This window comes from Lonchura striata, chromosome 9 (assembly GCF_050655825.1).
Source record: "Lonchura striata isolate lonStrDom1 chromosome 9, ASM5065582v1, whole genome shotgun sequence".
NCBI classification, from domain to species: Eukaryota; Metazoa; Chordata; class Aves; order Passeriformes; family Estrildidae; genus Lonchura; species Lonchura striata.
In genome coordinates, this window is record NC_140711.1 from 30,675,401 (window position 1) to 30,703,383 (window position 27,983).

General features: G+C 50.6%; 1 protein-coding gene across 1 annotated transcript; it reads right to left on the minus strand.

Moving 5' to 3' along the window:
* Window positions 1–75: 75 nt before the first annotated feature.
* On the minus strand, window positions 76–27,450 carry GMPS (guanosine monophosphate synthase). The gene is made up of 16 exons (XM_021540831.3): window positions 27,338–27,450; window positions 22,298–22,479; window positions 18,617–18,731; window positions 17,325–17,422; window positions 16,267–16,370; window positions 15,451–15,644; window positions 14,142–14,307; window positions 12,436–12,587; window positions 11,926–12,099; window positions 10,724–10,829; window positions 10,089–10,204; window positions 8,367–8,492; window positions 6,866–6,981; window positions 5,047–5,177; window positions 2,380–2,552; window positions 76–605 (listed from the first exon to the last, which is right to left on the minus strand). Exons 1-16 carry the CDS (start codon window positions 27,362–27,364, stop codon window positions 504–506), a joined length of 2,082 nt encoding a protein of 693 aa, XP_021396506.1. The 5' UTR covers window positions 27,365–27,450; the 3' UTR covers window positions 76–503.
* Between the last annotated feature and the right edge of the window lie 533 nt (window positions 27,451–27,983).

Below are 27,983 nucleotides of genomic sequence, written 5' to 3' on the forward strand. Positions count from 1 at the left end.
AGCACCCAGGAGCACAGAACAGGGGGACAGAACACGGCACACAGAGCCACCGCAGGACTCAACGGCACCCACCACTCCATTTGGCAAAATATTTATTTGTAATAAACCCGTCCCAAAGCGGTTGGTCACAAAGAATTAACTCCTCTTCCACGTCCGGGCCGTAACAACGCTTTTGATAGAAGTAAATAAACGGCTTCTTTTTACACAGTGTACAAAAACAAAGAACACCGAAACGACAGGGAACAGGACGGGGGAGCCGGGGGCACTGGAGGGACAAAGGCAAAGCAGAGGGGCCCGGCCTGGCAGCGCTGCCAGCGTCATTTACCCGTAGAGTCCTCAGCCCCACGCCGCTGCCATGCCCAGCTCTGGCTGCAGAGATGCTCCAGAGGGGAATCCAGGCCGTGCAGCAGCTCCAGGCACTCCTTCACAGTCCTGCATGTCAACACTGGGAATGGTTTGTGATGTGGTTCAGCCTCGCTCACGCAGCACTCGGGAACAGGTCCTTACTCCCACTCCGTAGTGCCCGGCGGCTTCGAGGTCAGGTCGTACATCACCCGCGAGATGCCCGGGATCTTCTTGATCTCTGCCACCATCTTCAGCACCACCTGTGGCGGGGGGGAAGCAGAGCATCAGGGAGAACTGTGGAACAGAGCTGAGAAAATCACCCTGGAAAAGCTGGGGGGCAAACTGCTGACAGCAGTTCTGCTGGACACCACAGCCTGTGCCCGTCGGCACACTGCCACCAACCAAACCAACCAACCAAACCCAACCCAACCAGCTGGGAGAAAACCTCTGCTCTTCTTCCAGAGCTCACAACTGATCCATGTCAGCACAATATTCCAGGGCAGGATTTGATCATCTTGAGAAGTTCAGCTTCCTTAAAAACCCCCCAACACCACTTACATGACATGCTGTGCTGTTCATAGTGAAAGCGCAGATCAACACTGCATTGCTTGTGTAATAAAATTGCACAATAAAAATTAAATAAAAAATGAAATAATAAATTCCACATTATTTTTCCCCATAAATATTAATAAATAACCTCTATTACTTAGTCACCACACTACTGCCTAGCCTTAAAATGACCATTTTTCATTTTGAAGAATGCAGGGTTTTTGTTTGGGGGTGGGTTTTGTGGTGTTTGGTGGTTTCTAAACACAAACACTGAGGTCAAATGAATCCTCATTTTATACAATGGGACAGTCGTTCACATGGCAACCTGAACTGTTCTTTGCATGGATAGGCTGCCTGAAAGTAGAGGACTTCAATTATATACAATTACTAAACAATGCTCATGTGCTCCTAAAGTGTGTTTAAAATCAAAGGTCAATCCTACTCCTACAGTGCATTCCCAGAGGGACAAAGTACTTGACATGGATAAAGTTAGGGGAAAAAGAAAAGCTTGAACCTGACTCAAGTCCTCTTAGGGACCTCAAGAGCAAACAGGACACTCAAATGTTAAACTGCAAGTTCCAGTAAAAGCAGAAGTGCCAAACAAAGGCAATTCCCAATGTCAGGAAATTTCCAATTACTGATGCAAAAATTAATTCCAAATCCCAGGAGTGGCTGGGGTATTCTTCCTTCTTTCACTGGTGGTATTTTAGCTCAGCTCTGCAGGAAAGCCTTTGTCATACCCAACCTGCCAGCCCCTCATTTTGTTAGATTTTCTTCCCAAAACGCCACAACATTCTAATGATTGTTTATAACAGAGAAAAAACAGCAAGGAACTCGAGGTGAAGGCAGAGGGGGTGAGAGGGAAGCTGCAGAGAGCAGGGGCTGAGGGGAGCATGGCAGAGCCCAGCACATCCCTCTGGCTGCCCTGGCTGTCCCCAGACCCTGGCATGAAGTAAAAAACACCTGTGGCTTCCATTTCAGCCTGTGGAAAAGCTGACAACTCTGTGTAAGGAATTACAAGCCACAAGGGTTTGATTAGTGTGATATTTGAACTAACAGAGGGTGGAAAAGTAGAATTTTGGGGCTTTTCCAATGGGGTTCAAGGGGCTGCAAGATGGAGGAATTTGGGTATGTCCTGACTTTCTTCTCCTTCTCCTTGCCCTCCATGTCTTGGTGTGATGGTGACACTTTTCTGTTGGTTCAAGGTAGACATTCACAGTCTAAGATGGGTGACGGGAATTGGTAATAAATTGTAAACACAGACACAGTTTTGAGTATATAAAGTGGGAGCTGCCCAGGCCTCAGGGCAGGTGGCCATGGTGGATTGCTAGGCAGGGCTCGGCAGGTCACAGAAAGCATGTTTAGATAAGAAGAAATAAACAACCTCGAAAGCACAACCATTGCACACTTCCTTGGCTGCCGGGCTGGGGGAACAAGGCCTGGCACGCCGCTGGTGCCAGCAGCTGCCCCGGGAGCAGCCCTCACCTCCTCGGGCAGCTCGCCGCCCGGCGTGGCCGCGACGCCCGTCATGAAGTCGCTGGTGATGAAGGGCCGGATGACCACGGACCTCTGGCACGAGGGCTGCTTCTGCAGCGGGTCCCGGTCGAAGTGCAGCGGGGTCAGGATGATGGGCATCTGGCTGATCTTCCCAGCATAGCCTGCAGCACACGGGGCACACAGCGCTGGCACCAGCTCTGCACGGCGCCCGCCGGGCCCGCTCCCAGCTGGGATCTGCTCCCTCATCCCAGGGGAGAGCTGCTCCCTCATCCCAGGGGAGAGCTGCTCCCTCATCCCGGGGGAGAGCTGCTCCCTCATCCCGGGGGAGAGCTGCTCCCTCATCCCGGGGGAGAGCTGCTCCCTCATCCCAGGGATCTGCTCCCTTGTCCCAGGGGAGAGCTGCTCCCTCATCCCCCAGGGGAGAGCTGCTCCCTCATCCCAGGGGAGAGCTGCTCCCTCATCCCAGGGATCTGCTCCCTTGTCCCAGGGGAGAGCTGCTCCCTCATCCCAGGGATCTGCTCCCTCATCCCAGGGGAGAGCTGCTCCCTCATCCCGGGGGAGAGCTGCTCCCTCGTCCCCCAGGGGAGAGCTGCTCCCTCGTCCCCCAGGGGAGAGCTGCTCCCTCGTCCCAGGGGAGAGCTGCTCCCTCGTCCCAGGGGAGAGCTGCTCCCTCGTCTCCCGTGGGAGCTGCTCCCTTCATCCTGGGGAATCTGCTCCCTTCATCCTGAGGAATCTGCTCCCTTCATCCTGAGGAATCTGCTCCCTTCATCCTGGGGAATCTGCTCCCTTCATCCTGGGGAATCTGCTCCCTTCATCCTGGGGAATCTGCTCCCTTCATCCTGGGGAATCTGCTCCCTTCATCCTGGGGAATCTGCTCCCTTCATCCTGGGGAATCTGCTCCCTCATCCCACATGGGAACTGCTCCCTCATCTCCTGGGGAATCTGTTCCTTCAACCCTTATGGGAGCTGCTTCCTCATCCCAAGGAAGAGCTGCTCCCTCATCTCCCATGGGAGCTGCTCCCTTGTCCCACATAGGAGCTGCTCCCTCCCTCATCCCAGGGGATCTGCTCCCACCTTCTGGGGGATCTGCTCCCTCATCTCCCATGGGAGCTGCTCGCACCTTCTGGGGGATCTGCTCCCTCATCCCAGGGGATCTGCTCACTCATCCTGTGGGAGCTGCTCCCTCTGGTCCCACAGCCCGGGCTCACAGCAGTGGTGCAGCCCTACAGCTGCAAACCAGCACTGGGAGCACTGGGAGGGCACTGGGCAGGCCCTGGCACAGGCTCCCAGAGCAGCTGAGGCTGCCCCATCCCTGGAAGGGGCTTGGAGCAGCCTGGGATAAGTGGAAAGTGCCCCCTGGGCCTGGAACAGATGATCCCTAATGTCCCTTCCAACCCAAACTACTCTGAGATTCTATAAATTGCCACTTGAGACGATCCTCAGCCTTTGCAGGCACACAGAAAAATCCCAGCTAATCTGTGTCACCCCTCTAATTAACTGGGAATCAACAGAAGAGCCACTTTCCACACAACATATAACCATGGGGTTTTATCAGTCCCCACTTCAAGCCCAATAAAGAGATATTCCCAAATATTTCAAAATCTTTGAAATATTCCTTGAAAAACTCAGGAAAAAGCTCTCAACATGCCTGGCTGGTGGTGGGCAGGTAACTCCAGACAGCCACATTTCACTGTTTTTTCCACATCTCCTGAAAGGCAATGCCCAATCTCCCTGTTTCGGGGAGCTAAAGGTCCAAACCCAGGTGTGTGGAGCTCACGCTGCTCAGGCTCCCTCCCTCTGCCAGCCCTGGCCTGAGCTGCTGCTCAGGGAGGTTTTCTCACTCAACCACAACTCTAGGCTTATTTTTAGGAGCAATTCATTCACACAGAGCCAAGTGCCACCAAAAGTTAGCGAGACACAGCTACAGCTTTACCAACACAGGCAACAGTGTTATCTCAGCCTTTTGAGGTTAATTCTGTACAAATCCTGTTCACACAGCTCTGCAAACTGACTATGGATCCTCAGAGCCAAGGGTCTGTTGTAACTCCATTTATACCAAATACAGGCAGGGCTTCCCACACAGATCACATCTCCAAAGGTAATTCAGTAAAAAACTGAAGAGGCTGAACCTCAGAACTATTTATTCCCAGGTTCTGCCTGTGTGGCACATCCAGGGACTCCACTCTCCCAGGGCTGGGGTTGCAGCTTTGACTTCAACTTAAGAAATCTGAAACCACCACAGGCTGCGAGCATCACCCCCATGGAACACCTGGCATCTGGGCTTTCCCCAAAACCCACAGCATTTAAAAACTGTGTCAAGTTTCTTCACCTCAGCTAAACACTGAGATCAGCAAAGAGAAGGGACTGGGGTGACTGAGCTGCCTGCCAGTACTTTTTGCACAAGTCTGCAGTGAAGCCCCACAGCTTTGAGCTTCACGATGTGTCAGAAGCAAGTCGGTCCCCAAAATCCCCTAAAATGAATTCCTGGCCTTTGGCTATCAGCTTCCACAAATGGTCACTGCCATTCCACTAACTGATCACTGTTTTGGAGACAGCTGCTGGCAGATGTTGACAGCGCTGCTCTGACTGCACCCACTGGGTTTGCAGGGACCTGGCAATGCGGGTGTGACCCCTGGGATGAGCTGCAGCACCTACCAGACTCCCTGAGGATGTTGTGAGCCTCAAAGTCAGCTTGGCGTAAAGTGCTGAGGACTCCTGTGGTCAGGAAGGTGGGGGTGACATCCGTGGGGGGCTCCTTGACAGGGGGGCCAAACACGTACACGACCCTGCAACAACAGAGCAAAAAGCCCAGAGTGCCTCCAGCCCTCTGCAGTGACAGAGCACAGCCAGGAAACAGCACATTTCATTTTACCCACAGTTTTCAAACAGGAAAGCACCGACCCCCCATTAAATGCTGCAGCCTATTGTTAATGAAGGGTTTTCAGCACAGGGCACTAACTGCCATTTATAGATCTGCAACAAAACATCTGAATTCAAAGCAGTCACATCAGCTTTGTGGTTCTAATCCCATCCCTCGTGTTTCAGAAGCTGCAGGAGCAGGAGCAGAGTTTGAGTGGCCTCTGCATGGATTCACCACGAGGTGCTCACAGCTGTGTGGGCCCCCAGACACAAACCAGGACTTGCCAGAGGTCCAAAACACACAGATATTCCAGTTTACACTGCAGGTTTGTGTTTGGAATGCACAAACAAAGCCTGTGAGCACAGCTGGGCAGGGGCCCGACTGTGCCAGTGCCCTCCTGGAACAGCAGAGGAGCCTGCAAAGATCCTGGGGAGAGCAGAGCTCCCAGAGCTGTGGGATGCTCAGGGGGGCAGAGCTGAACCCAGCAGAGCTTAAAATCAGTAGTGCTCTAAAGCCAGAAACTGCCTTTTATTTTCACTTTTTGACATACTCTGGAGCTGCACAGGCAATCCCGATTCATGCCTCCTTTTGTTCCCTCTGCACTTCATTTAAACAGGTATTACCTTGCAATCCCAGGCCTCACCTTTCAGAGTAAAAGCTCTGTCAGTAGGTGTCACTTGTGTGAGAAAATGAAGTTTTGCTATAAGCAATTCTAAGCGGTTTTGGCAGAAATCCCACAGCCAGGCAAGGGGGGTATAATTCTCCCGAGCTGATTTCATGTCTAAGCACCTTCAGCTGCTGGAAAAGTGATGGACTCGAGTGGGTAGAAAATGTATCCTCGGAGAGCTGAAGTGGGATCAAAGTGCCCAGCTCTGGAGCTCCCTGTGCCATCAGAACTGACAGCCCCACAGAAATCCCCTCCTGCCACAAAGGCAAAGCAAACTGCAGCACATCACAGCTCAGCACCAGCCTTGCAGGAGGGATTTGCATAAATTACACTGGGTGCTGCCTAATCCAAGCATATAGGCCAGCAGATTCTTTTCAAGCTGGAAATAAATCCTTATATTGTGTATTTGTGGCCTCTGTGTGATACACCTGTATAGTAATAAAAGGGCACCCCCGACTGGGAAGAAATGATGATGTCTGGCTCCAGATCAGGAGGCTGAAGGATCTGTTTTATTAAAACTATACTATAATACATCAGTACACTATTTAAAGAGAGACTATCTTATTCTATATACATCTTACTTATCAATTAACTAATAAATTTGTGACTGCTTGCTGAGAATCTGAGACACAGCTGGATTTAATTGGTTATTGAACTTAAACAATTTCCACTAGAATTTAATCAAGCAATTACTTCAGGTAAATAATCTCTATATTAAACTCCACATGGAGAAAACAAAGAAGTAGAGATACAAATTGTTTTCTCTTCTTCCTGTGTTCCTCTTGAGAGACAGAATTCTGTCTGTCTGTCTAGAGAATGTGAATGTCACACACCTGTCCAGCACACAAAAATATCACACCAGATTGAGCAGGGCAATGTCTGCACCTGCTAAACCTCCCTGTTTGAACAAGGTAAGGACAAGCAAAGGCAGCTGGAGGTTCACTCACCTGTTGATGTTGTGGCACATGCGAGGTATGAGCCTGGCCAGGAACATCAGGGACTCCCAGTGTGGAGCATCTTTGCTGGAGATGCCACAGACGTAGCTGTAGGAGCGACAGTCACCCTGGGGAACAGAAGGAGCCTCTCTGAACACCAGAGCCACTCACAGCCCCTCCCTGGCCCTCCTGCACGGGACAGCAGCACACTTTGGGCCAGCACTTAGCAGACACCGAGCTGGTGACACCAGTGAGAGACTGAGTGGGTGAGAAAATACAGAGCAAGATGGGAGAGCTGTCAAAGGAAATATTCAGGCTGGGAAGACTCATCTACAGTGGCCAGTGTTGGTATTTTGGTGACAAAGCACAGAAATGTGATGGCACTGCAGCCTGAGACAGTAACCAAAGCTGTCTGCAAAGAGCCACAAAAAGCACTAGGCAGAAAATGAAATATGAGGAAGAATTCAACACTGAGGGTGCAGAGAGGTGCTTTACAGCTCAGGAAGGAAATGTCAGAGTTAGTGCACACAGTCCTCAGTGCCAGCCCTGCACCTGGCTGTGTCTGTCCCACGGGGAGCTCAGCTGCTGCCCAGATCCCAGTGCCCCTGCCCTGCTCCAGCTCCTCCCTTCCCCAGGAGAGGAGAACTCACAGAAGTACTGGAAAGGGCACCAAGCACGTCCAAAAGCAGCAAAGTGGGGTTTTACCCAGCCCTGAGCCTCGGTGGGGCCAGCAGAGCTCAGGGGCTGCAGCAGCTGCTGAGTGACCCCAGCTGGGCTGGACAGTGGCCCCAGAGAGCCCCGAGCTCAGGGACCAACCCTGCCCTGCAGCCTGGCACAGCCTGCCCTGCCAGCCCTGCAGCAGCATGTCAGAATCTGAGCTATTGATGATTCCCAGATTGTACAAAGTCTCTGTCTGTCAGCCCCCTGCCAAAGCAGAAGCCATAATTGGTCTGTGCTGGTTTCCAGGTTGTTTATTCTGTTTATCTCTCACATGTTCTGCTGCCCTGCCCAGCTCTGTCCTGCAGGGCAGCGTGTGGGGCTCTGCCCTCAGTGGGATGTGACAAACATTAAATACCAGAAACTCCCTGGGCTGGATTTACAAGAACGTGCCAATATGTGTCACCTACGTTGGACAGTGTGTCCCCAGCCTGAACCAACAGAAAAATGCCAACACCACAGTGAGACATGGAGGGCATGAAGAAGGAGAAAAAGGCACACCAAATTTCCTCCATCTTGTCCCCTCTGGACCCCTTATCTAGAATCCTAAAATTTTACTTTTGCACCCATGCCACACTTAATTATTACTGATATCAAACCCTCAGAGCTGGTAATTGATCCTGTAAGGTTGAAAACTCTTTTCCATGGACAGAGATCACACCAGGGTCTCTGGGGCTCTGTCCAGGGGTTCCTGACCTGCCAGGGCAGGCAGAGGGATGCCCTGGGCTCCCCCAGCAGCAGAGGTGCCCCACTCCCAGCCTGGCTGGCAGGAGCAGCTCCCAGCACTGTCCTGTACCTGCACTCCCACGGTTTTGATGGGCAGCAGGAAGGCATTCAGTGAATGTAGGCTGGTGATCTGCATCAGCTTCTCCTGGTCCTCCTCACTCGTGCACGCCTTCACCCTCTGCAGCAGCGTGTGAGGCTGGGCAAGGATGCACAGCAAGAAACCAGAATTAAACACAGCTCCCAGCCCCTCGCGCCAAACTCGCACGGCACAAATTAAATTGTTATTTAAATAATTGCTTGCTTAGTCTATGTGTGTCAGAACTCAAAATGTCCCTCAGACATTTTTGGATGTTCCAAGTCCAAATCAAAAGCGTTTAAGACCCTAACAAGCAACTAATAACAGCAATAATTTTAAATTTAAACCATAGAATGATTTACCAACCTTACAAAAAAAAAAAAGTCACAAAAGTTTAAATATTATAGTAGAAGTAGTCACAAAGTAAAAAAAAAAATTAAGTGCTGTACGGGGGGGTTTAAATCTTATACAAATAACTTTTAATTTTATACATAAAAATCAAAAATTTTAAAATAAAAAAATTTAAACCTACTCTATCCTCCCTCTTTCTTCTTCCTTACCTCCATATTCTTAATATTAACACTCACAAATTAATTTAAAGCAAAAAAGCACCATTTAATATAAATAATAAGCATTAAAGAAACTATAAACATTTAACTCATAATGTACCATCTAAAAGAAAAATCTTTTAAATAACTGACAAGAAACTACCTTAAAACCAAACAACAGAGACTGCTGAGCCTTTCTTTGGAAGCACAGGTCAGAGGAGAGATTTTTCCACCACACGGAGCCACCCCTGACCCAGGGTGAGCTCTGGCATACGTGTACCCCTTGAGACTATTTAAAGCACACCTCTCATCTGACAATTAACCATTGGCTAAAGCACTTTTCTGTGGTTACACCTCTCATCTGACAATTAACCATTGGCTAAAGCACTTTTCTGTGGTTACACCTCTCATCTGACAATTAACCATTGGCTAAAGCACTTTTCTGTGGTTACACCTCTCATCTGACAATTAACCATTGGCTAAAGCACTTTTCTTTGGTTACACCGTGCTTTAAGCTGAGGCTCTCCAAGGCCATAGGGGAAGCTCTTGTCCAGTGCTCATTTTCTCCTTCACAAAGCTGCACTTTGCAGTTTCATGGCACCACAGTTCCCTGTCTTTTAAAGGAAAGGCAGACAGAAATCCCTGAAAAAGGTTCTGGCAGCTGTTTGAACTCACACCTCAGAGCAGACCCCTCTAATGCCTGACAGCCACCACAAGGACAGCACACTCAGGAGATGTGGGAGTCAAACATCAGGCACTGGAAATTCCAGGTTTTGGATCAGGACACCTGGCCAGATCCTGGCTCTGCACTGGCATTTCCACACCCAGTGAGTGACTCTGGGCTGTGCAACCCTAGGGTGTCACAACTCCTCCAGGGAGGGAAGAGCTTTTCCTGACCCTGTGTGATCTCATCTGCACAAACTTTAACTACAACAGAATGTGTTTATTGTCTGAAAGGTAAATAAAGTTCCACTTTCCAGAAATGGTTCAAAACTCTTGCACCAGTCACAGCACTAAAAATTCCACTGAACAGCTTCAACTGAGCTGTCCTTGGAGGCAGCATTCCTCAAGGAGCACAAACCAGTTCTTTTAACCTTTCAGCAGACTAAACCTCACTGCAGGTCACTACAGAACCATCACTCAAAATTAAAATTCAGGATTTCCTTACCTTCTTCACACTGGCAGAAAAATCTGCCACTATTTTCAAGATGTTGTTTGTTTCTGGGAAGTCTTTGCACACATAAGGTTCTTCAGCACAGATCACTCTGATTGCTAGGCCAGGACCTGTGAAACAACATTGAAAAGATATTACACCAAATAAGAGGAAGCTGGTTTTCAGTGGAACAGTGAGTCAGTCACTGACTTCTGTGTATTCTGCCATTCTATCTAAGCTTCAGCCGTCTAAACACCCTCAAGGACAAAAAGAACCCACAATTATCAACTTTGCTGTTTTCTAGTGGAGAACTCGTGTTAGAAACGTTGAGCATTTACTTTCAAGACAGCAAATGCCCCTTGGAAAGGCAGAGCCAGGCCATTATTCCAGGTCAGATCCACGTGGCAGCTCAGGCAGAGCTCACTGCACTTCTGAGAACTCCTCCTTTGGCTTCTCCCACCACAGCCAAACAAAGGCTCAATCATAAAACATCGTGTACATTTATCAAGCTGCTCTCAGGTCATCTTTTCCTGAAGGATTGTGCTTAAGTGAAGACCTGAATCGATTTTTTCAGTGTTTAAAGATCAGTTTTACACTGCAGTGACTCTGGGTCTGCTGGAGAACACTGCTGGGATCCACCAGCTCCATACCTGGGAAGGGATGCCTGGAAACCAGCTCTTCAGGAAGACCAAGCTCTCTTCCCAGCACTCGCACCTCATCTTTGTGAAAATCTTTCAGTGGTTCTATTACTTTGCCCTAAAAAAGAAAAATAAAAAAGAGGCAATTTACACTCCAACTCACATATCCAAACAAAAGCCTCAAATGTTTAGGTTCTGGCACCTAAACTGGCCTGACCTCACAGCACCAGTGCCAAGGATTCCATGAACACTGGAAAGAAATTCCATGTGAATGTGAGCTTTGTAGAACAGCTGCAGGACAGAGGGAGAGACCAGGAAGTCCCAGCTTGTGCCAGAACAATCCACAGCTCCAGCAGAGCAGACAGAGCTGTACCAAGCTGGCTGTGCATGAATTCAGACCTTTCTTGTCTCTGCTGCATGCCCAGACCAGCCCCACAGCCCGGGAAGCACTTTGTGCAGGGATCAATACTGAAAATGGGATCATTAGCTCTCTCCTGAGGGAGAGCACCTTCCACCAGACTGTGGGTGAGGTCCCTGTGCTGTGCTGGCTCTTTCCCAGAGTGCAGTAGTTAGAGAACTCACCATTCCAGTGCCAGAGAACCAAACAGGCAGCCTCCCACCTTTCCCTGACACGCCAATACTAAGGAGCTGTGGAGAGAGGTGTCTAAAAAGCTCCTCTGGACTGCAGACAAACAGACCCTTGGCACCAGAAGACACACAGTAAATTACAAGTGACAGCAGACTCTGAGGGGCCCTGTCCCAGCAGGTGCACCAGGGCCAGAGCCAGCAGCAGCAGAGCTCCTGGATTTGGGTGCTGAGCCAGCAGCAGCAGAGCTCCTGGATGTGGTGCTGAGCCCTGGCACAGCCAGCAGCAGAGCTCCTGGATGTGGTGCTGAGCCAGCAGAGCTCCTGGGTATGGTGCTGAGCCCTGGCACAGCCAGCAGAGCTCCCAGATCTGGTGCTGAGCCCTGGCACAGCCAGCAGAGCTCCCGGATCTGGGTGCTGAGCTCCTGGGGGTGGTGCTGAGCTCCCGGCTGCGGTGCTGAGCTCCAGGATGTGGTGCTGAGCTCCTGGGGGTGGTGCTGAGCTCCTGGGGGTGGTGCTGAGCTCCCGGCTGCGGTGCTGAGCTCCAGGATGTGGTGCTGAGCTCCCGGCTGCGGTGCTGAGCTCCCGGCTGCGGTGCTGAGCTCCCGGCTGCGGTGCCCGCCGCTCACCTCCTCGCGCAGCTTGCGGATCAGCTCGGTGTCGTTGTGGTGCGTTTTGATCAGCTCGGCCTTGCCGCTGGCCACCAGCGACGCGCTCTCGATCAGGTCGGGCCTCAGCGTGCCCTGGGCCAGGAACACCTCCTCGGGCTTCAGGTTCATCTCCCCGATGACCTCGTTGGCAATCTGCAGGACACACAGAGTCGGAGCTCCGCCGCGGCTGGGGCCGCCACGGGGCTCCAGGGGCATGGGCTGAGCCGGGGCAGGGAGCTGGGAAAGCCAACCCAAAGCCCTGGTGCCGCTGCCGAAACACTCCTGTAACCCCATCTTCTGTGAGCACACAGTGGGGAAAAGCTCTCCAGAGTACAGAACCATCGGTAAATATTCTCCCTGTCTCTCCCCAAAGGCTTCTGGAGTCATCCACAGCTCACACGAGCAACCCTGCCACTGATTAAACACTAAAAGATGCACCCAGGAGTCTCAGTATTTAAAAACTTCAACCAAACGACAAATAAACGTTACCTTAACAAAGGTGTCACCGATAATTTTTCTCTTTTCTTCAGGACTTGTAGTCATGTTTAAGGTCTTGCTAATTCTTTTCCGTGGAGTTCTGTCCTCATCTGAGATGGGCAGAGTTGTTGTGCCATTATAGAATGAATGGGCTGCGTTCACCACTGCAGGAAATCACAGAGATTGTTTTTTTTATTTTTACAAAACCAATAAAGATTTTTATGCAGGTTACAAAATAGAAGTTTCACTTTATTGCTTTTAAAAAAAAACCCAAAAATGAAAATAATTTCCTGTGACTATTAACTGCATTGAATAGGGCTGCTCAATACCTCAAAACTTTATTTTAACAAAGCCTTTTATTTCTCCTATTAACCTATTACTTTTTCCATATTGTGAGATTAGGCAGCCATGTGCAAGTCCAGTTTTTGCTTACCTCTCAGATTATAATTTACTTGCTTTAAATAGTTTACAGACAGTGTTCCCCCAAGGCCTTTCTGCAACCAAAATTAAATGATGCACTATTTATTCATGCTACATTATGCCACTTAATTTAGAGAGGCTCCCAACCCAGAGATCAGCTGCGAGGCTCTCTGGCACTGAACTCCCTGACCTACAGAAGGAGCATTTGCAGCAAAGGGATTCCCTCAATTTGCTCCTCTGGCTGCCTGCCAGAGCCCAGGTTTATTGCTCCACAGACTGCAAGAATAAGACATGGATTTCCTACTAAAAAAAGAGCAAAAATAAATGTAGAGAAATGTGTTTAGAAGGAAGCTCAGGACAGTGCAGCCCGGGCTGTGCCAGGAGAAGCACTGCCCACCCAGAGGCACACTGCCTGAGCAGGACAGAGCAGGGCAGAGCCCCCCAGAAGAGGCAGCTCTGGCTCAGGAGCTCCCCAGGCAGCACAGAGCAGCTCCTGCTGCTGGCACAAACTCGGTCTTCTCTGACCTCCTCATACCTGAGGTACCAAAAAACCTCGGAGCCTTCTCATCAGCCACATCTGGGCACTTTCTGCTCTCTCAGCTAACTCCTTCACAGAACCATAAAGGTTGGAAAAGACCTCCCAGGTCACTGAGTCCAGCCCTTGACCAATCAACACCTTGGCCTCAAAAAGTCACTCCAAAACTATTAAAATGCACCTCTTTCAAAGCAAGAAAAAATGCCTGAAAAGTCATTTTGGCAATAGTAGCATTCAGTCACCCAAATAAGCTCACAGCTGGCAAAAAAAGAGACTCAGGGTAAGAAATGAAGCCCGGAGTGTTAAGATACTGGAGAAAATGGAAATGCAGTGAGTTCTGCAGCAGCTGAGCAGGATCCCTCCACAGAGAAGTGAGCAGGGCTCTGCTGTGCCCCACCTGCACGGACACCAACATCTGCAGAGACGGGGCAGCTCACTGTGCTCCACTCACAGGAACAAAGCCTGACACCCCAGTTTAAATCCTGTGCATGGGCTCAGGTGGTCCAGGGCTCTGCTGTGCCCCACCTGCACAGACACCAACATCTGCAGAGACGGGGCAGCTCACTGTGCTCCACTCACAGGAACAAAGCCTGACACCCCAGTTTAAATCCTGTGCATGGGCTCAGGTGGTCCCACATCACCGACCCCACCTCGGTACCGGAGCCTGGCAGCAGCAGCTCAAGGAACCCCGACCCCGAGGGCAGGATTGGGAACAGCAGCCCAGCTCACAGCACGGGAGGGGCAGGGAGCAGCAAGGGGGTACCTTTGACGTGGATGCCCAGCTTCCGGAGCGCCTCCTCCACGGCCTGGCTCTCCCTCTTGCGCATGAAGCCGTTGTCGATGTGCACGGCGATGACCTGCTCGCGGCTCAGCGCGCGGTTCAGCAGCGCCGTGCACACCGTGGAGTCCACGCCGCCGCTGAGCAGCACCTGCGGGGCAGCGGCAACGCGGGGTGAGCGGGATGGGCACGGGGGACGGGGCAGGTGGGGATGGGGGGACAGCTGGGAGGGCAGGGCACAGCAGCCACCTGCGGGCAGCCACCGACCACCTGCGGGCAGCCACCGGCCACCTGCGGGCAGCCACTGACCACCTGCGGGCAGCCACTGACCACCTGCGGGCAGCCACCGACCACCTGCGGGCAGCCACTGACCACCTGCGGGCAGCCACCGACCACCTGCGGGCAGCCACTGACCACCTGCGGGCAGCCACCGACCACCTGCGGGCAGCCAGCAGCTGTTGCCCTGATTCTTAGAATTTTCTAAAGCCTTCCGAGTTTACATTCTTGTAGAGAACCTTCTCACACAACTTTCTGTAAACAACCTATTGTCGTGCATTCCTACACAGAGGCGGAGAAACTTGATGCACTCATAGTTTGTCCAATGTCATTAGAGAGGTGGAACTTTCACCCTCCAATCCTCTGTCACTTTTGGAAGAGTATAAATGCTGGAGCCAGAAATAAACTTCCTCTTTTTCACCTTGCAATAGCAGTGGCTTGCGTGATGCTTTCACGTGTGCTACAGCGACATCCAGCCACCTGCGGGCAGCCATGCAGCTCCCCTCAAAATCTCCCCTAAAACCTGGGCATGCAGGACCCACACAACAATGCCCTGTCACAGGCACATTCTTCTTTCTTTCAGGATTTTATCATAGAGAAGCACAGAGGAAAGAAAACCAAAACAATTTCTATTTCTGCTCCTTGTTTTTCCCATGTGGAATGTGTTTGGAGAATTGTTTCCCTGGGGTGATGGCTTGGTTGAATTGTGGTGAGGATTGTTTGAGCCTGGTGGCCAATCCAACCCAGCTGGGGCTGGGCTCTCAGAGAGGGGCACGAGTTGTGAGTTACTTAGATATGGTAGTTAGAACAAGTAGGTTTGTAGTTTTAGTATCTCCTTTAAATAGTATATTAATGTATTATAGTATAGTTATAATAAACAAATCATTCAGCCTTCTGGAATCAGACACCATCATTTCTCCCCACTGGGTTCACCTGCATTTCCAATAATTCCCCACTTCCCACATCACCCCAGGCACCCCCAGCTTTGCACAGCAGCCCCAGCTCTGCCTGAACTCACCAGGACCTTTGAGGAGCCCACTCTGTCCTTGATGTCCTGGATGCACTGCAGCTCTCTGTTCTCCACGGTGAAGGTGCCGCTGCAGCCCGCGATGTCGTACAGGAAATTCTTCAGGATCATCTTCCCGTTCACCGTGAGGCTCACCTCGGGGTGGAACTGGGCTCCATAGAGCTTCTTGGACTCGTTTGCTATGCCTGGTGTACACGACAAAACAAAAATAAACAACGAAGCTGGAACTGAATGCACACCCCAGTCAAGCAAGAGCAAAGGGGCTCTTTGGGACTGGCTAACTCCCGTGGCTCTCAAACCCCCAATTCCAAGGTCCCACAATTTCCTGTGACAATCTGTGTGATGTCAAAGCCCTGCTTTCAGTACCTACATTATTCTTGCTCAGTTGAACATTCATGCAATATTAAATACAGTAACAAGTTAATAAAGCTTTAATAATTAAACAGTGCTTGACTTGTACTGTTGTAGTGCATACCCAAACACCACAGCAGGTCTCCCTCTGCCCTGCCTTAAGGCACAGGAGATTTTATTTCTAAGACAAACAACACATGCATGCTTTAAAACAATATAAACTATATAAATAATGCTAACTTTAACCACATTTAAATCAGGACCATTCCTTTTAAAGTCTATATTATCATGACAGCTTGACATACAAGCACACTCCAGAAATCCTTAAAAGCAATTCATTTATTTGGCAATTAAATAACAAGGGCTATTACTCTCTTCCCATTTGGTTCTAACTCCTGTCTGCCATAATTCTTTACCAAACACCATGAGAAGAGAAATTCAGGATAAAATGCATACCTGCTATGATGTTCCCAGACTGTGCCACCACTTTGAATCCATCAGCCACTTTATCCACGCTATCTCCATGAGTGAGGAGCACAAGCTCTTCCTTCTGAAGGCCTCTAAACCAGGATTAAAACCCAGAATCAATCCCAGGAAGAACAAAGACCTAACTCTGCCTTTCCAGGAGCTGCCCTGAGGGATCCCAACAAAAACACATCTCGACAGGCCAGGACATTTGAAATGTCTGCAGGATTTCCTTCCCAGGAACAGCCACCTGCAGCCTTGAGATGCCTCCCTTGGGAGCTGCCCACGTCTCTGCCCAGCACATTCCTCCTGCAAGAGGGAACTGATCTTAATCCCAAAGGGTTTGTGGGGTCCTCCTTACAGACACCCCAGCACTGAGGTCCCCTCTAGGACATGGGGACCATCAGGAGTACATCAGGATACTGGGAGTCTTGCTTCTATTTCAACAAAGTGAACTTTTCTCGTTCAAAACTGTGTTTTCAGGACAATTTGGGCACATCAGACAGTTCTGCAGGAGCCCTACAGAGGAAAGACAACAAAACCGGAACACCAGGGATGAGTAAACTGTCAGGCTTCTCACAAGGAACTTGAAAGCCATCAAGAAAATTATCAGGGAATCTAATTCTGGTTTATAAAATGTCACAAAGCAGTTTTAAAGGAAGGTAGAAGAGAAATGGGTTTGGATTTTCTGTGCCCTTTCCAAAACTGGATGGGCACCAACAAACACAAGAGCAGCGCACAGCAGGAGACAAGGGCTTAACTCAAATATTCTCAGATCATGGTACACTTACAGTGTCTCAATAAACACTCTGAAATAAGGAGTTTATACCATATTCCCAGCAAATACACCTGCTTTTTTAGAGCCAATTGGAAAGTTATCCCTAATTGCTTGTTTCAATGAATAACCTGCTTATTTGTGACCACATTTGTAAAAGTTTTATTAGAAATTATCAGCTAATTTCACTCTTTAAAAAAAAAACAAAACAACTCTCATCCAGATAGCCCTTCCCCAGCTGACAGTGCCTCGGTAAGTGGAAATGTGTGAGCACCTGAAGAGTGAGCAGGTGTTGTCCAGGGTGATGCTGAACACTCCATCCTCCCGAACGCTCTTCTTGTGCACCGTCCCTCCAAACACCTTGTTCATCATCTGCAGAGCAAAGGGGCTGTGAGAGAGCACCTCAGCACCTGAACCTCAAACACCTTGTTCATCCTCTGAAGAGCAAAGGGGCTGTGAGAGAGCAGCTCAGCACCTGCACCTCTCCATCCCTCACCGGGACTGCCAACACCTCACCACATCCCAGAGCTGTAAGAATTCCCTTCAGAATTGATCCTGGCTCTGTACTGGGCTCCTTCCCCTCTGCCAGCAGAGCTGGGGGCACTGCCACACACAGGGAGCAGAACCCCACAGGCAGAGATTTGCAAAATAATGTGTATTCCATAGTGTGCAGCTCCTTCCCTCAGAAATGGCTGCTCTGCAAACCAGCCGAGTACCTGAGGCCACGTCAAAACCCGAATTTATTCCCTTAGTTTTATTTTGGGACTAACCCTGGAAAAAGCAAGATGCACGAGCAGAAGTCATGCACCTAAAGCAGCCCTTGTCTCCCTGGAGGTTTGTTTTGCTTAGCTGGGATCTACCAGATCCCTGCAGGATCACCAGCGAATCCAAAGGAAAGTAGGGGTTATTTCCTTTTTCTGAGGGAGTGTTAAGCACCCTTAAGAGCTCTGCCAGGAACAGCCCATGCCCGAGACACTGCTCCACTTGTTTCCAGGAGAGGTGCCTTTTTCAGTACCAGCTGGGCAGAATTAATGAGTGACTGACAGGTTATATTTACCCTGACAAAAACAGGGAGCCTGGAGCTCCATTCACAGCACTGCAGCAAAGAAAAACCATTTATGCAACTGATCCCAAACTGTTTTGGGTTGGAAGGACATTAAAGCTCATCCCATTCCGCTCCTGCCATGGCAGGGTCACCTCCCACTGTCCCAGGTGCTCCATGCCCAATGTCCAGCCTGGCCCTGGGCACTGCCACGGATCCAGGGGCAGCCACAGCTGCTCTGGGCACCTGTGCCAGGGCATCACCACCCTCCCAGGGAAGAACTTTTCCCTCATCTCTAATCCAAATGTGCCCTCCTTCAGTTTAAGGCCACTCCAAGGTGAGGCAGAGGCAGGAGAGGAGCACACACAAGCTCAGCTCATCCCTGGATGGAGAGCAGCTCCTCCAGCCCTGCCCCTGCAGCTCTGGCAGCAGGGAGCCCGGGAGGGTGGCTGTGGATGGGCACATGCTGCACTCCTGGAGGTGCTTCCCAGCCCCAAGGACTCTGTGCTGCCTCCCAACAGCACCTGCATCCCATAGCAGATCCCCAGCACTGGTTTTCCTATTGTGAATATGGCTGGGTCGAACCACGGTGCATCTTCTGCATACACAGAGTTTGGTCCTCCAGATATGATGATGGCTCTGCAGACAGAACAGGAAGAAATCATTAATCCAAATACACTGGTTACTTTGAAACCTGTTTACTGTAAGCACTGGCTCATACCACTCTCAGAACTGATGCTTTCTAGCAGACATTTTAACACAGATACCATAACACGCAGCTTGATTTTTGCTGCCAGACCCAGCAGGTTTTCAGGGAAGGATTTCCCCAGTTTAAACAAAGTCAAATATAAACCATCATAAAAAGTTCCTGTACTTTTAAATTTCTCATAGCCAACCATCAGCTATGAGTGAAACAGGACGGCTGGGACAAATGTAGAGTATTAGCAACAATATATATATTTATATACATATATACACACACACAGAGAATTTATGAAGTCTGTGATATCTGAAGGAGTCCTGCAGTCATAAAACCCACTCCCTAACTCCTAAATCTGCTGGAAGAAAATGTCCCTCCATCCATTCTGCAGAGATGGCACTAGCAACAAGTTGAGAATTACAAGCGAACACGTAGGGCATGGAGGTAATACTTCACACTATAAAAGAAAATTAAACCATCTCAAAGGGGAAGAGAGAGTTTTGGCAAAGCACAGTGATTTACAGGACCATGAACTGCAGAAGCACCAGTTGGGCAATGCTGCTGGGATGGAGCAGGGCTGTACCAGACCTTGGACTCAGAACTGTTTGTCTCACAGAGAACATCAAACTTGCTCCCAGCCAGAAGTGCAAAACCAAAGGAGACAGGAGCTGCACAAATGGCATTAAATGCATCTGACCATTCCCCCAGCATGAGGTCCATGCAAGCACTGACAAAGCAGAGCTTTTCTGGCTCTGAGCAGCAGGAACAGGCACTGTGCTGCTGCTCCTGCCTGTGCCACCAACAGACAGCCCTGCAGGACAAACCCAGCACCAAACCCACCTGCAGCCCCCAGGCCAGGAGGGACAGAGCTGGCAGAGGCAGCATTTGTCTCCTGCCTGCTGGCATCTCCAGCACAGCTGATGTGGGTGCACTTTTACCCTGAAATTTCCTCCCTGCAGGTCTTGCACAGCAGTTCTGGTCAGCCTGGAGACACGCTGCAGTTCCTGAGCCTGGGCTGCTATCAGGAGCCTGAACTCTCTCTGTGGCTGCTGGTGCTCCTGCTCCAAATAACTCCATGCACAGAAGCATGTGCTCAAGTGCCAGATGTACAGAACAATATTTAATATTAATTAGAACCACAGAACATTCTCCTGGAGCTCGAGGCTGTGCCCATTCCCTGGGTGCCCAGGCAGAACTTTTCCCTCATCTCCAACCCAAAACTGCCCTGACACAGCTCCAGCTGCTCCCTGGGGTTCTAGGAAGGAATTGAAAGAATACAGCCACACCTATAGACTGAACATTCTTATGAGAAGTCAAAATAGTTATACACTCTTCTAGGCAAAAAAGTAGTCTTAAACACCTGGGTTTTTTTCCATACCAACTGAAATTTGGCATAATACAGAGAGGTACTGAAGTTAAAAATAAAAAAGATTAGAGGCTGAGAGAAGGACTTGCATCTTCTCAGCTATGCAGGATGCAGACTGTGCAAGCTTTCCTGCAGTTCTGTGTAATTCCTGCACATTTCTCTGTGTTCATATGAATATCTCTTCCTCTGGGTTACCCTAAACCCCTTCCCAAACCACCAGACCCAGCTCTGGAAAGCCCCTTTGCATTGGATTACCTCAGGAACCACATAAAAACACCCAGAGAAAATGTGTGCATTAACAGCTCGAGGTCAGCACTCCTGCCAGAGCTCAGAGCCAGAGCCCAGGCCAAATGCAGAGCCCAGACCAAATGCAGAGCCCAGACCAAACCCAGAGCCAGGATATTATGGGAAATGCTCATGTTCATGCCACATTTAGGCAACACTTCACTGGAGAGTGCTCTGAACACTGAGGAGCTGGCTTTTCAAACACAACACGTAAATATGATTTAGCAAAATGTTGGCTCCTGCTGCCCATCCCAAAGCTCAGCACAGGTGCAGCTCCTCACCCACTCCATGCACAAGCTGCCTGACTGCTCCCAGGACATGGAACATGCACCAAACCCTGCAGTAAAACCACAAACTCAGCCTTACAGTGACCACAGGTGCTGGGTTTGCAGCTGACACTGGTGCAAACAGGTTTTGTGGACACACACAGTTATTGACCAGCTGGGTGACCTGGAACCACCAGCCCAGCCTTGGGACGTGACCTGGGTGAAGAGGTCACTTCTCTCTGCCTCATTTTAGAGAGCAACTATTTGCAATGGCAACTCCCACAGGTCTAATTCCAATACTCTGAAGAACTTTCAACTGTTCTGAATTCTGCATCAACACAAACTATTTACTGCTTCACTAATTATCACTGATTGGAAAAATGCACTTCTGCAGCACTGTCTTATCTGTTACACAGCACAACCAAAATCCCACCATATTTCTGGATTTCTACCAAACTGACAAGTAAATACAAAATTTTGGTGATTTGTAGACTTCGGGGTATTTATTCTCCACACACAGAAGAGATGTATATCCTAGAAAGCCTAACAGAACATGAAAAATTAATGTACAAAGTACTAAGTAATTGTGACACCTTTCTTTCCTGCAAACAGTGAATGGCAGTGTCAGTTAGGGATTTTTTTTAGCTGCTTCCCAGGAACATCTGGTGAGATTTACAACAATACCTTGAGTATCCAAGTTAGTTTAATTTAAAAAAACACAAAAGAAAAAGTTTTAGAATCCCACAAAAAACTCAACAGGTGAAACAGCAAAATCGTCTACATTTTGGCAGACAGTTAAAATGTAGCCTCTTGAATGATGCTCTGCAATTGAAATTATCAAAATGACACTAGGAAACAAATGTACAACAAGGCATGGAGAGACAAATGTACGAGATGGATCTCTGCCCAAATGTCCCCAGCACAGCTCAGGTGTTCCTGCAGCCACGCTCAGAGGGAATCATTCACACCCCTGCCATTAGAGAGCTGCATACAGGTAGAGATATTATAAAATAAAAGCTTTATAAAATCAGGGCTTACACCTGTTGCTTCTTCTAAGTGCAGCTAACCAGCAAGCTTGTAAGCTGCCCTAAGAAAAAATCAAAGGACTAAGAAGCAGTTAGCACAACAACCTATTCTAGTAAGAACAATAATAACTGTAATAACTGTACCTGTAATAATAATAATAACTACAATAATAACTGCACCTGTAATAACAGAAGATCTGTCCTGTAAAAACCCACAAAGAAAAATACAAACACCTAGGTGAAGAGAGAATCTTAGCACGCACTCACAAAACAGTGTTTAAAAAAAGACTGGACTTGGCACTTGGTGCTACAGTCTGGCTGTGGTGTTAGGGCATGGGTTGGACTCGATGATCTTAGAGGTCTCTTCCAACCTCATTATTCTGTGATTCTGTGCAAAACCTGTGAACCAAAGAGTAGGGCAGGAAAACTGGAGTCGAACACAAGGTCTGTGAGAGTACATAAAACGAGCTAGGTGAATAAGGAATTCTGGGCGAAGAAAGGGAGCCCCGTTCGCTCTGCTGCAGCACGAGGCCGGGCTGGAGCGGGGGCAGGAGGGGCCGTACCGGAATCCCTGCTCGCGGATGGCGAAGGCCGGCGTCTCCAGCGGGAAGATCTCGGACTGCACGAAGAGCTCGCGCACGCGCCGGTCGATCACCTTGCCGTACTGCGCGCCCGCGTCCAGGATCACCACGGCGCCCTCGTAGTGGTGCTGCCCATCCTTCAGCTCTGCCCCGGCGTTCTCGGGCTGCCAACAGGAACCCCAGAGTCACCAACGCCCGTGCCACAATTCCCATGGGCTGCTGACTCCCATGCCAGAAATCCCATGGGGCTGCTGACACCCGTGCCAGAAATCCCATGGAGCTGCTGACACCCGTGCCAGAAATCCCATGTAGCTGCTGACTCCCATGCCAGAAATCCCATGGAACTGCTGACACCCACACCAGAAATCCCATGGAGCTGCTGACACCCGTGCCAGAAATCCCATGGAGCTGCTGACTCCCATGCCAGAAATCCCATGGAACTGCTGACACCCATGCCAGAAATCCCATGGAACTGCTGACACCCATGTCAGAAATCCCACAGAGCCATCAACACCCATAGCAGCAATCCCATGGAACCACTGAAACCCAAGTCAGCAATCCCATGGAATCACCGACACCCAAGTCAGAAATCCTATGGAGTCACCCACATCCATGTCAGCAATCCCATGGGTTCACCCACACCAGCAATCCTGTGGGGTCACCCACTCAGCAATCCCACGGGATCACCCACACCCACTCGGGACTCCCACAGGATCACCCACACCCACTCAGCAATCCCATGGGATCACCCACACCCATGTCACCAATCCCAGGATCACCCACACCCATGTCACCAATCCCACGGGATCGCCCACACCCACTTGGCAATCCCACAGGATCACTGAGACACGAGGCTGGAAAAGGCCCCCACGGGTGGCCCGAGTCCAGCTGTCCCCCCAAGCCCAGCGCCCTGGTGACCCTGAACCACGCTCTCAGAGCTGCTCCCCCATGTTTTCGGAGCCCTCTCAGGGATGGTGACCCCACCACCACCCTGGCAGCCCCCTGGATGCTTTACAAACGTCTCTGTCAGGAAATGCCTCTTGATACCCAGCCCAAACCTCCTCTGGCTTCACACTGACAGCCTATTGACTAAGCCAGATCTCTTTAACAACTAACATGTGCAAGGCTTTGCCAATTAGCTATGCTAATTTATGTTAAAAATGATAAAGACCAGCCAAGAAACTTCAAAATGAAAAAAAAAAAAAAAAAATCTCAAAGGTTATAAGGACCATTTGAGGCACTGGCAAGATAAAGGTGCTGGACACCAGCACAGAACATGCCAAGCAGACACACAGACACGACATCCCCATCCCCCAAACCAAACCGAGCACAAATTAGGGAAGAAAAATGCTAATGATCTAATGAAGGCAGGGCTTCCCACAAGCAAGAGCTCATATGCCCTGATCACCATCTGCAGCCTCTCCATCTTTTTCCATTTTCCAGTTCTGCATGAACCCCAGCACAGCCCATGAGAACTGACAGCATCAGGCAAAACAGCACAAAACCAGACAAAAAATGTTTCCCTGTCACACTGGCTCATATGCTGAACTTCACTTGACATTACCTCCTGGAGAGAATAAAAAGGGGAAATTGAGAACAAATGTCGCTGCTAAATGATTAAAAAAAAAATCCAACACATTTTTGAGTGCAGCATTAGAGCAGACTGCAGGTCAGAACAAAGCAGTGGCTCCCTCTGAGCCCCTCACATCTGAAGTGCTTGGCCAACTTCAGCCAAATCTGAAAGAGTGCTAAAACACACGAGGCTGAGTTTCTTCATTAAAGAAACCTGTGAGGAGAGGCAGCTATTCCATGGAAGTGTCCTTATCCCAGCATCTCCAACACCACAATCTGCTGCATAAAGAATGGCACAAAGAATTCTGTCAAGGTGTTCTTCTCCTAACTTAAAGCTTACCCCGTCCTTGCCCATGCAGCTTGGTGAAGGACAAACCAAGAAGGGTTTTACTTTGGCAAACGCTGCCTCCAAACATCTTGGAGCTCCATTTCCAGTTTTATTGATAGCAGGTCGGAGTGGCTCTGCTGCCTGCTCCAAACCAGCAGAACCTCCAGCCCAGGACCTGCCTGCCTTCCCATCACTGCTGCTCAAGCATTTCCACCCCAGAGCAGCCACAGGTGACTCTGGAGAGCATCATCCTGCTGGGACACAACCTCCCAACAAACACACTGGAAACATCCAAAGTTCACACCAGCTGGAAGAGGTTTTATCCTAATTAAACGACATAAGTGGGAGGGAAAAAAATAGTGCTAAATCCCTCAAAAGCCTAAATCCAGGTTAAAATTGGATATTTAATTTTTGCCCTTCAGCTGGCAGCCAAGCTGCCTGATGGGGAGCTCTAAATGACTTTTATTCCTAGGTTACACAACAAAAAGTTGTGTACATGCTGGAAGAGAGCAGATTTTGCAGCAAAGACCCCTCCACCTCCACACCCCCAGCGAGGCAGAGTCACCAGAGCTGTCCTCCCTTCCAGTGCAGGGAGGGAATCAATTTTAGAGTGATTCTGGGCACTTTCACCTGGCAATTTCTAAATCACCAGCTCTTAGAAGGCAGACCAACGTCTTTGTGCTTTCCTGAACCCATCCTGGGGAAAATGCTATTCCTTGCAGTGCTATTTTTTTTATTTCAAATCTTTAATTGTTTCTGAGCAGTAGGTTGTGTCATTTAGGGCCAAAGCTCTGCAGCCCCCTCACTAAAAAAGACTAAACAGAAGTTACTGTTGGTGTCAGCTCAGCTGGACTGATAGCCAAGCATCCACAAGTGTAGCTAATAAATAAATCTGGTTTTCAGTGCCCTACCCTGAGATGCTTTGGGCAGGCAGGTGTGGTTAATGGGGGCATGAGCAACAGTTGTGGGGGAGACAGGAGTGTGAAAACAGAAAGAGCCCGAAGTTGCATTGAGGAGCACTGTTAAAACAGAATAAGTAGGTCTGAGTCCTGAACCTGCACCTCCCTCAGATCCCAGCAGAAGCAAGACAGCAATCCAGACCCCTCTGAACCCACCAGACGAGTGGAACTGTAAGGGGGTTCAGAACCAAGAGAGCCCAACGTGAACCACCATAAATCACAGGCAAAAAGAGGAAAGGAAAAAGGGCAGAAGAGTCATCACAGGATCTGGCTTTACTTATTGAAAGGCACAGTTCCAAGGCGAGGGGTTTAAAACCCCAATTTACCAAGGGAAACGCCATTTGACAAATGCAAAAAGGAGCAGATGCTGCTCGTGTGCAGGCAGCATGGCAGCTGAGCTCTGCACACACGGCCGTGCCAGCAGAGATTCGGAGGACAGCAGACAGCCCAGCTCCTGCAGGGATGGACGGGGCTTCTGGAGCCAGCACCTACTCTGCTGGGGACTGAACAGCCTCTAGGAAAGCTCCTTTTCCCCTCCGTACAGGCAGAACTAGCTCTCCTTGTCCTCTGGTCTATTCACACAGAAGTCTGGAGAACGTGCTGGGTTGGAGACTCCTGTGGAAGCTGCTCCGACGCCTGTCCCAGGTGATCCAGGCACTGGGGCAGAGGCACCACGCTGCTGTCCCCAGAGCAGGACTAAAAACTCGTGCACACCCAGAGAAGAAAGTCTCTATTCAGCTAACTCAAATCACAAATCTCCCTGAATACCACAGACCCGAGACATGGCACCAGGGTGCCACGAGCCACCTGAGCTGTGTGGTCACCCCAGCCTCATTCCACCACCTCGGCTCCACCACGCTAACACCGGAGGACAAAATCTTCCATCACTGCTGTTCTTATGTGTCAAAAACAAATAATTCCGAGCTCTCTAGTGAGCTGAGGCAGGAGAACTGGAACCAGGCTTGGGTTACCAGCCAAGGACACCACAGATCCTGTTCCTCACACCTAGTGCCTTAAATTGAGAGAGCAAGCTCCTAGCAGCCCACTTGTGCAGAATCAGGGGATTTTTCAGCACTTCACACACCCACATGCTTGCAGGTTGGTCATTAATGTGATTTATAAACCACATTCCCATACAGACCAGTCCCATTCTGGAGTACTGGAAAGCAGCAGCAGCTCCTCTGTCCAAGCCCTCAGCCCTGAGCTTTCACCCACGCTGGTAACTCGGGACAAGCCTAAACCAGGAGCCTTGATCTTGCACTTTCAAGCCAGCACAGGTTTTACAAGAGTTTAACTGTTTCCCTGTGGTATTAAAATAAAGCAGGTCTAGGAACGCTCACTCGTACTTCACAGTATAACTGGAAAGCAGCTCCCTCAAACTCAGGCCATCCCCAAAAGCGAGACAAGAGCCCCCAAATCTTTATGTCAGGGTGACTTTAGCAGACACGAGTCTCTGCAGGAGCTGCTCTCACTGGGGCAGGACCAGGCAGGAGCTGCACACCCCATCCATGGCCAGGGAGAACAGGAGCCCCCAGGAGAGGCGGCTGCGACCACGGCCGCGGAAAAACGGGCCAGAAAACCCACCCGGGGACTCGAAGCCCTTCAGAGACACAGCTTGTGGCACAGGAGACGGAGAGCCGAGAACAAGGGAGGAGAGGAGCAGCCCCGGCCAGGAGGGGAGGTTGTGAGCAAAGCGTGTCAGAAAACTCACGGGGAGCAAGCGAGCTCTCAGAAACCGAGCGCTCGGAGCCACCCGGAGTCACGGGTTCCTGCAAACGGGAGAAAGACACCCGAGCCAGCCTTTTATCCCGCTCCAGCCCGGTGGGAAGCTGCATTACCGGGGAGCGCCGAAGCTCCCCCGGCGTGCCCGGGCCGCGCGGACACGTGGCCGCGCCGTGCCCGGGGCTCCGCGGCACCGGACAGCGCCGGCACCGGGGCCAGGCCCGGGCCGGGCTGAACGGACCGAGCCCCCGGCTGCGGCGGGGACACAGCCGGGCGGGGCGCGGCGGAACAGCCCCGCTCGCTCGGGGGGGCTGATTAACCAGTTAATTAATGGATTAGCGCTCCGGCAGCAGCCAGGGCTGCGGCGGCGGCGCGGGCGGTCCCCGCTCCCCGCCCGGGCCCCGCCGCGGGCCGGGCCGGCCCCGCGGCCGCAGCACTGACCTTGGTGTCCCCGTTGCACAGGGCCATGGGGGCGGCGGGCAGCGCGAAGAAAGGGCCGCGAGCAGAGCGGCCGATGAGCTAATGCCGCCCGCGGAGGAGGAGCCGCCCGGCGCGGCCGCCCCGGCGGAAGGGGAGGAGCGGCGGCGGGTCAGGGGCGGGACGGCGCCGCGGGAACCGGGGAGCCCGGAGCCCCGGCGGGGGTGGCTCCGGCGGCTCGCTTTGCTCCGTTATCAGGGTAAAGACAATCAGAGCTTGGCAGTGAGTGCGTTTGTGTGCGGGAGCGTCTTATGGAATCATGGGATCGCTGGTGCTTTGGGTTGGGAGGTTAAAGCCCACCTGGGTTGGGAGGTTAAAGCCCACCCCGTGCCATGGGCAGGGACACTTTCCATAGACCGGGTCCGCCCCGTCCCGTCCGTCCTGGCCTGGACACTGAACCTGCTGTGCCCGCTCGGTGATTCCCCAGCGCGCACCGGAGAACGTGACTGCATCCGTGGAACCCTCCTGGAACGGTCCCGGGGCGCTTTTGATGCCTTTCCCCGAACGTCAGTGTGAATAGAAGGAACGAAGGAAGGGGTGAATGAAGGAATTCTGGTTAAGATGAAATCACGCACCAGCGTCTGGTTCTGCTGTCGGATTCCAAACTGTT

Excerpts from the sequence above, each read along its gene's own strand:
- GMPS (XM_021540831.3), bottom strand. The coding sequence starts at position 27,364 with ATGGCCCTGTGCAACGGGGACACCAAG. Across the intron at positions 10,830-11,925 it reads TCCGCAAGCTGCGCGAGGAG|GGCAAAGTAATAGAACCACT; the intron begins GTGAGCGGCGGG and ends TTTCTTTTTTAG. Across the intron at positions 5,178-6,865 it reads ATGTGCCACAACATCAACAG|GGTCGTGTACGTGTTTGGCC; the intron begins GTGAGTGAACCT and ends CTGTTGTTGCAG.